The sequence below is a fragment of the Aulonocara sp. 'chitande type north' Nkhata Bay genome, linkage group LG20 (genome assembly GCF_057382095.1).
Source record: "Aulonocara sp. 'chitande type north' Nkhata Bay isolate Kocher_YH1m ecotype deep benthic linkage group LG20, A_spYH_male_GT1.1, whole genome shotgun sequence".
Lineage (NCBI taxonomy): Eukaryota > Metazoa > Chordata > Actinopteri > Cichliformes > Cichlidae > Aulonocara > Aulonocara sp. 'chitande type north' Nkhata Bay.
In genome coordinates, this window is record NC_141363.1 from 19697682 (window position 1) to 19706461 (window position 8780).

At 43.9% G+C, this 8780-nt stretch overlaps 1 protein-coding gene across 1 annotated transcript; it reads left to right on the top strand.

The window, feature by feature from the left end:
• Positions 1–6657: 6657 nt before the first annotated feature.
• On the top strand, positions 6658–8242 carry LOC147305466 (L-rhamnose-binding lectin SML-like). The gene is made up of 7 exons (XM_086278090.1): positions 6658–6691; positions 6738–6782; positions 6873–7011; positions 7101–7204; positions 7798–7883; positions 8008–8142; positions 8219–8242. The coding sequence occupies exons 1-7, from the start codon at positions 6658–6660 to the stop codon at positions 8240–8242; spliced, it is 567 nt and encodes a 188-aa protein (XP_086134216.1).
• The last annotated feature ends 538 nt before the right edge of the window (positions 8243–8780 follow it).

The following is an 8780-nucleotide window of genomic DNA, read 5'->3' on the forward strand; positions in this document are numbered from 1 at the left end:
CTGAGTTTCTCTGATACACCGGCTACATAGGGGATGACAATGTTGTTGCGTCTGTCCTTCTTATCCTCCCTCGCTGGTGTCTGATCCTCTTTCCTGTGCCTCTTTGCTGACTTTAAGAACGCCCATTTAGGATAACACATGTTTTGAGTGCTTCCTTTACATGTGTGTGTTCCTTCTTATTTGGTACTATTCAAATGAAGCTGAAATTAAGTTGAATAAATCCTCTGTATTCAACACACAGTCCAATACTGATGTTTCTGTCTGTGTCTTTCAGTGCTGGGAGCAGCGTATTTACTCATGACTTCAGGTAAAAGTTGTAGTGTTTGCTCATAATTCACAGATACTTGGATGCCTTGGATGGAAGCCTTGGATGAACCGGGATGTTCGTCTCCTCCTGAAGGCCCGCAACACTGCCTTTAGGTCAGGAGATGCACACGCCTACAGTACAGCCAGGGCTAATCTAAAGAAGGGCATCAAAAAAGCCAAACACCATTACAAAAAGAAGGTAGAAGAACACTTCTCCAACTCCAACCCCCGACGCATGTGGCAAGGACTCCAGACCATCACAGACTACAGGACCACCAAACCCTCTCCCGCATCCTCTGATGTCTCCTTCCTAAACGAGCTCAACAACTTTTATGCTCGTTTTGAGCGAGGGAACCCCACAACCACAACCAAAGCAGACATGACGCCAGACCACCAACCTATGACTCTCTCCCCCACCGATGTAGGAGCGGTGCTGAGCAGGATCAATGTCCACAAGGCTGCAGGCCCTGATGGCATCCCCGGGCGTGTTCTCAGAGCGTGTTCTGGGGAGCTTGCAGGAGTGCTCACAGACATATTCAATCTGTCCTTGGCCCACGCTGTGGTACCGGCCTGCTTCAAATCCACCTCCATCGTCCCGATACCCAAAAACTCCAACCCATCTTGCCTCAATGATTACCGCCCAGTAGCACTCACCCCCATCATCACTAAGTGCTTAGAGCGACTGGTCCTAGCACACTTCAAATCCTGTCTCCCCCCCACCCTGGACCCCCACCAATTCGCATACCGCCGGAACAGGAGCACAGAGGATGCAGTCTCCATCGCAATGCACTCTGTCCTCTCACACCTGGACAACAACAACACCTACGCCAGAATGCTGTTTATAGACTTCAGTTCAGCGTTCAATATAATCCTTCCCTCACAACTCATCAGGAAACTGACAGACCTGGGCATCAGCTCCCTCATCTGCAAATGGTTACTGGACTTCCTGACCAACCGCCCCCAACATGTCCAGCTGGATAACCGCTGCTCATCTACCATCACGATGAACATCGGTGTACCACAAGGCTGTGTGATGAGCCCTTTCCTCTACTCCCTCTTCACCCACGACTGCAGACCTGCTGATGGTTCCAACACCATCATTAAGTTTGCAGATGACACCACGGTGATTGGCCTCATCAGTGACAACGATGAGGCCGCCTACAGGGAGGAGGTGGATCGTCTGGCTGAGTGGTGCGACAGAAACAACCTGCTGCTTAACACCGAGAAGACCAAGGAGCTCATCGTGGACTACAGGAGGAATGCTGACCCACATCCACCCATCCACATTAAGGGGACGGCTGTGGAGCGTGTGAGCAGCTTCAAGTTCCTGGGAGTCCACATCTCCGAGGATCTCACCTGGACGACCAACTGCTCCAAGCTGGTCAAGAAGGCTCACCAGCGCCTCTTCTTCTTGAGGACTCTGAGGAAGAACCACCTGTCCTCAGACATCCTGGTGAACTTCTATCGCTGCACCATCGAGAGCATCCTGACCAACTGTATAACAGTCTGGTACGGGAACTGCTCTGCCTCGGACCGGAAGGCATTGCAGAGGGTCGTGAAAACTGCCCAGCGCATCGCCGGAGCACCACTTCCTGCCATAAAAGACATCTACAGGAAGCGGTGTCTGAAAAGGGCTGGGAAAATCATCAAAGACCCCAGTCACCCATCACATGGACTCTTCACCCTCCTGCCCTCTGGGAGGCGCCACAGGAGCCTCCGGACTAAGACCACCAGGTACCGGAACAGCTTCTTCCCCACAGCTGTCAGACTCCTGAACTCTGCCTCCTGACATCTGACCCACGTTAAACTCATGGACTGAACATACACACACCCACAATGGACAACTGTACCCTCAAACACAATAATAACATGGAGTGAACCACCACTCACAACCACCAGCACTTTATATAGCCTCTGTAGAAACTATCTACACCCTCACTTATCTTAACTGCACTACTGTATAGCTCTGTGTAAATAATCATTCTGTACATTCGATAATCTTTAATCCTACAACTGTTTACAACTTGCATAGTTCCCATTTCTGTATAGCTGTATATCCCAGATTCTGTAAAGTTATTTATTTCATATTCTGTATAGTTTTTCATATTTATATCCTGTTCATATCCTGTACATAGCTTGTACTCACTACAGCCTGTACATACTTATAGTTATAGAATATTCACAACATACTTCATACCGTGTACATTATAACATACCATAATAGACCCATTTCTGTAATATACTCACATATCTATATTATTGCTAATATATATTGTAATATATCTATATCACTAAAGCACTTCTGGATGGATGCAAACTGCATTTCGTTGCCCTGTACCTGTGCATGTGCAATGACAATAAAGTTGAATTCTATTCTATTCTATTCTATTCTATTATGGTCCTGGGTCGTTTCGACCCAGCGTTTTTAGTTCTCATGTTTTGTCTTGATGCATTGTCAATCATCCAGGTAAGTAAATCTCCAAAAGTTGATTCTGTTCATCTGGACGTAGCGTTTTGTGGGAGAAACGTTTCGTCATCATCAGGTGACGTCTTCAGTCTCAGCTGACTGCATGTTTCAATCTTATAAACAGGACATTTGCATAATGACTGAAACCAGCCCACTGAAGGAACAATGGGCTGGGAGGTCAGTTCCTTCATCATTAATATGCAAATTCTCATGACCATTGATCAACAACCACTGATCAAAGACCACTGATCTTGATCAATGGTCATGAGTCCCATTCACAGAGAGTTAGGGAATGGCTGCAATCACAGCATTGTAAGATGGTGACAGATGTACCCTTAGGGGTAAGAAACTAAGAAACTAAGAAAGAAACTAAACATGCACAGGAGGCAAACACACAGCATAAAGAGGATACGACACTGACACAGAGAAACACAGGGCTTAAATACACTGGGAAGTATTCTGGGAATGGGCAACAGGAGGGAGACACAGCTGGGAGAAATTAGACTAACGAGACAGGGTAGAAGCAAAACAGAAACACTGACATCAGACAGGAACATGAACCTTCAAAGTAAAACAGGAAACAAGACACACGTTACTAGGACAGACTCAACAGAGTGAGACAGACTAGACACTGAACTAAACCTGCAATAATAACAAAATACAACCAGAACATTAATCATAATACAGAAACATACCAGAATTGAAACACAGAGTCATCATAAAAATCAACAAAGCACCAGAGAAACATGAAAGACAATCCAGCTTTCAAAAATAAACCAAAACATAAGAAACTCAAAATGCTGGGTCAAAATGACCCAGAACTGTTACTTTTATCGAGGAACGGGACTGTGGCACAACTCCTACATACTACTTGGGCTGTTTACTCTATAAATCAGCTGATCGCCTTGATGCTGGCTCATCGCTCAGACCCACAGATGTACCAGCTGAAATCTGGAGGAAAACACATCGGAGATGCAGAGGTGGAGGACAGAAAAGGAGAAGGAAAGAAGCTGTGAGAGAGCGGTGGCTCGAATTGAGGAGAAGGTACTAACCGTGTCTGCCATCTATCATAATGGGCGCTACTCGTTCTTTATCAAATAAAAATTAGGAGCTGACAGTGCATGTAAGCAGTTAGAGGGAATACCGGGAGTGCATCATGGATGCACCAGGATATTCATGACTACAACGTATCTGTGGAAGGCTTCTGACTGTTCAGGCGGACACGGATAGCACTGGGAGCAGTATGCGGAAAAGAGGTGGGCTTGCTGTTTATGTTAACAACCGGTGGTGTTACCCTGCCCACTTAATAATCAAAGAAAAGATTTGCTGCCCGGAAATTAAACTGTGTGCTGTTGGACTCAGGCCGTATTGTTTGCCCAGGGAATTTACCCATGTGATCCTGGTGGCTGTCTATGTTTCTCCCTCTGCTAACCCCACCGCTGCATGTGACACTATCCACTCTGCCATAGTCCGGCTACAGACTCAGCACCCAAGTGCCTCCATGGTGATCTCTGGTGACTTCAACCATGTGTCATGTTTCAGCTGTGTGCAGGCTGGATGAGAACCCAATCGCAAACTCACGGAGGCAGGAATGAACTCAAACTTCACAGCTTTATTGCTGGAGAGGAAAACCATACAAACTAAACTGGGAAACTATAACGTAATAGACGGAGAAACACACGGCCATGAATGAGGGAGACGCAGACATAAATACACAGAGGGTTAACAAGGGAAAGGGAGAGCACACGGGGAACACAGGTGACACTGATAATCATAACAAGACAAGGCAGGAGTAAACGCAACACTGACGGGAGACTGTCAAAGTAAAACAGGAAGTACACAGAGGTTCAGACAGGAGGAGAGAGAGTCAAGTTATTTTTCCTTCCAATAGTGTTAACATGCTACACAGGTCACGAACAAGATTTTTTTAAATTTCCATTGTAAGTGGGCTAAAGCAGTTAATTAAAAGTAGTCGCTCAGTGGGAGACTGAGATTATTCTGTACAACTCCTCCATTTAATACCACGTAAACACTGCAATAGTTTTGCAGACACTCTTTCTTACTCTGTAATGTGGCAGTTAATTTGTTGACATTTATTAATAATCATATCTGTCAACCCTGAGTATTTATTACTTGGTGACTTGTATATATTGTGCTGTTCCTCATATCCTAACATATATTGATAGTCTAGTTTGTTTTTGTTAATGCTGCTGTACTGGAAAATATGTATAAAATTATATTTATGCATTCAGTTTTTATTACAGGGTTTACCAGAGCCCAGCTCTCTTTACCTTCCAATGTGATGGCCATATCCACAGGGAGAGTGATCACCTTTAACGTCCCCAGTGTCCTACAGCTGAGCTGTGGTAAGAAGGGTGTCGTTTGTACGTTAAAGCTGGATGTAAAGTCAGGTCCATAAGAATATGCCCAGTGACTTGTTTTTGCTCCCGTACATCACCACAGTGGATCTTAAATTGGACAGTCAGGATGTGACTGAAGTGCAGACTCTCAGCTTCAAATCATGAAGTTTAATAAAAGAATTATATTCAAACTTTCGCGTGATGTTTGGGTCAAATCTGACCAACACTGATAAATATTGTGCTTTGCATTTGATTGCCTCAAGGCCTTATGACATCCTCCACACTGTGCACTTGAACTTATAAAAGTGATGATTATTTGTTTCAATGAAATTTTAATGTTTTGTTACATCTGTGATGTTCCCGCTCAAAGGTGACCATCTTCCACGCGGGTGGCCTTGAATGAGGAGGGAGAGTCACAACACATCTTGTTATCTAAGAGACAATTTTGTTATTCCCCTCAGTTGATCATCCAGCTGGCGCCAGGGGGGCTGCATGAGATGAAGATGGTAGTTGTTTTGGTCAATGCGAACAAACTGCTTCCAATTTTACAGCTGGTCTAATGGCCATCATTGGTCACCAGGTCTCTTCTCGTTGTTCTTCTTCAAGATGTTATCCATATTGCGTTAAAAAAAACACAGTCTGAGTACTCACAGCCCTGCCCATCGTCCATCATGTCGGCCAGCTTTGTGGGATTTTGAACAGCTGTAGCTGCTTCTTGTTCTTTGATAAGCCGAGCCGGCTCCAATCAGCCACAACTCTGTTACCGTGGTTCCAAATTGGTAGATGTCGTTCAGTGTCCTCCATCAAGAGTGTCACCAGACACACGACGCAACCGACCATCGAGTATCCGACAGCAAACGTCTCTGCAGGACAATCAGGCTCTCCCAAGCCCAGGAGGGTGGGATCAAATCCATAATTCTTCTTTATGTTTCAGAGAACAAGTCTTTGAGACTCTCTTAAGGTTAGAGAATATCCAAGACTATACAAAGGACATGAGAAGCCAAGCAGGAAAGATAAGGGAGAGGGAGAAAGTGTGACCGCCTCCATCAAGAGCCAAGAGCAGAAGCATTTTGGATCTGACTGACACTTCTGAGTCTGTAAAGTGAAGCCAAAGTGTCTTAAACCTGCGTTATTGATATTAACATTTCATTTTTCCTTTTGTCTCATTGTGTGTGTAACAGGCAGTGGAGTGATGATTGTGCAGTCAGTTTTGTACAGATGTGCAGATAAAGAAATCTGCTCTCGGCTTCACGATCTGGACTTCATCAAGAAAAGGTGAACACTGTCGGATAGTTTAACTGCTTTGATTACAATAAAAAGCACCAGCAGCTCAAATGAAAGCAGCAGATATTAGAAACCATGAACTGATCACTTCAACAAACCTAGAAATTTGTTTTTTGTGTCCCTGCAGCTGTGACTTGAAGGAAGTGTGTGAAATAAATACAAACATGGTCTGTACCTGTGATCCCAGCGTCTGCACCTACCTGGACATCACCTTCACCTGCGTCCCTGCAAGTCTGTTACATGTGTGATTATCAGCTAACAATCAGTCACATCTGTACATGAATCATTACAGTTTCTAATGTGATGCGTTTCTTTGTCAGTCCACAGTGTAACATGTCAAGGATCTCAGGCGAACCTTCAGTGTGGTCAGATTTATTTTTCTCATTTATTGTAACTTTAGTGGATTCATTTGATAGAACTACAAACATGGTTACAGTTCATGAACTCTTCCTCAGGTGAAGGACAGGTTATAGTCGTCTCCTGGGCGAATTATGGTCGCCGTGACAACACCACATGCTCTCATGGACGTCCTGACCCTCAGATCCAAAATGTTCTCTGTTCGAGTCCCAGTAGTGCAGAATATGTAACTAACAGGTACAGATGCTGACTCTCTTTCCATCTTCTCTCAGATGACACGACGTACTTCAGTCCTCTGCTGACTCACCTTTGACCTGCATTCACAGGTGTAACAGGCAGAACAACTGTACTGTTGGAGCATCAAACACAGTGTTTGGAGACCCCTGTGGCGGCACCTACAAGTACCTGGAGGTGGTTTATGACTGTCAGGGTAAGAACTTTAAACTTCATGACTCTGTGAATTCAATTATACGTACAGATAATTATTAATCATTATTAAAGAATTCATATTTCTGTTATAAAGAAGTCACTGAAATGATCAGACATGAAAACGTTTTCAGTTCTTTTGCAGATCCTGAGTGAACGGGTTGAAATCACAGCTTTCAGAAAGTTCTTGAGAATAAATCAGAATCAATTCCGTATTAATCAGATTTAATTGCTCATAAATTACACTTGAACTGCTGCTTGTGTCACACTAAATAATCACTGCTGCTGTAGTCAGTCAGTTAAAGAACCAGCAGCTAGAATGAGAGGACTGGATACTTCTCTTTGACGTGGACTCAGATGCTGATTCATTAGGAGCAAAGATAAAGCACGTCTATAAAACATTTTCCGTTCTCAACTTCATGTGTTTGTGTATTGTATGTACGGTCGGCAAGGTCAGTCTCTCAATTGCCCCTCGGGGATCAATAAAGTTTTCTGAATCTGAATGTTGGATTCTTACGCATTGCTTTTATGTTGAACAACATGTTAACATATAATTTCATGTACCTTTGCTCTACTAACTTTACAATCATGCTGCAGCTCCTTCCTGCCCTGCTGGTTGGACTTGGTTTGGAGGTCGCTGTTTCATCTTTAAAAGCAGCATGAAGACCTGGACTGATGCTGAGGTACATCAGGAAATAACAGCAGCTGTCGCTGCATCACTGATGACATAAAGACTTTCTGTCTTTGACTGATTTTAAATGCATTCTCACACTTTTCATCTTCTGTGCACCTCATCTTCCTCCTCAGAGTTCCTGTCAGACACTCGGTGGACATCTGGCCTCATACCACAGCACAGCTGAGTACACCTTCATCAGAGAGCTCATTTACACAGCAGCAGGGTCGTATCCGACAGCTTGGGTTGGAGGCAACGACAGAGAGACTGTAAGTGTTTCACAGATAAAGAGGATGAGCTGCAGCTGTTTCTGATATTTCATATGTTTCTCTTCATATTCATCAGTTTGATTCAAAGGTCAACATGTGACAGACTGATTAATCAGGACTTTGTTCCTGGAGACAGATGTTGCTGTTGACTTGACTTTTCTTTTCATTTTTTACCTGCACAAACAAAATGAACCTTCGTTGTGTTCGAGTGGTGTAAGAGGTCTCATGTCTGCACTCTCAGCATAGATGCATCAAAGTACATCAGAACAAACTGAACTTTATTCTTCCAGGAAACTGTGTGGAAGTGGAGTGATGGTTCCCAGTTTGACTTCACAAACTGGCACAGTGGGCAACCAAACAACTATGGAGGAGGAGAAGATTGTATGGAGATAAACCGTGAAGGTACAAACTGAAAGTGGGCCTGTTGATGAAATGTGTTTGGTTTTTATATTGACTGAAGTCATGTGATCTTAGGTCTTTATAAGAACTGTGTTTGTTCTTTTTACATTAGAGAAGAAGAAAACATTTACAGCACAGACCTCTGATTTTATTTCTTTGTTTTGATTCTTTACAGGACGAGATTATGTCAACGACTCAGGATGTAACTCACAGAGAGGGTTTGTTTGTGTCAGAGGTCC

Excerpts from the sequence above, each read along its gene's own strand:
- LOC147305466 (XM_086278090.1), top strand. The coding sequence starts at position 6,658 with ATGTGTGATTATCAGCTAACAATCAGTCACATCT. Across the intron at positions 6,692-6,737 it reads GCTAACAATCAGTCACATCT|TCCACAGTGTAACATGTCAA; the intron begins GTACATGAATCA and ends TTTCTTTGTCAG. Across the intron at positions 7,205-7,797 it reads GGTGGTTTATGACTGTCAGG|CTCCTTCCTGCCCTGCTGGT; the intron begins GTAAGAACTTTA and ends ATCATGCTGCAG.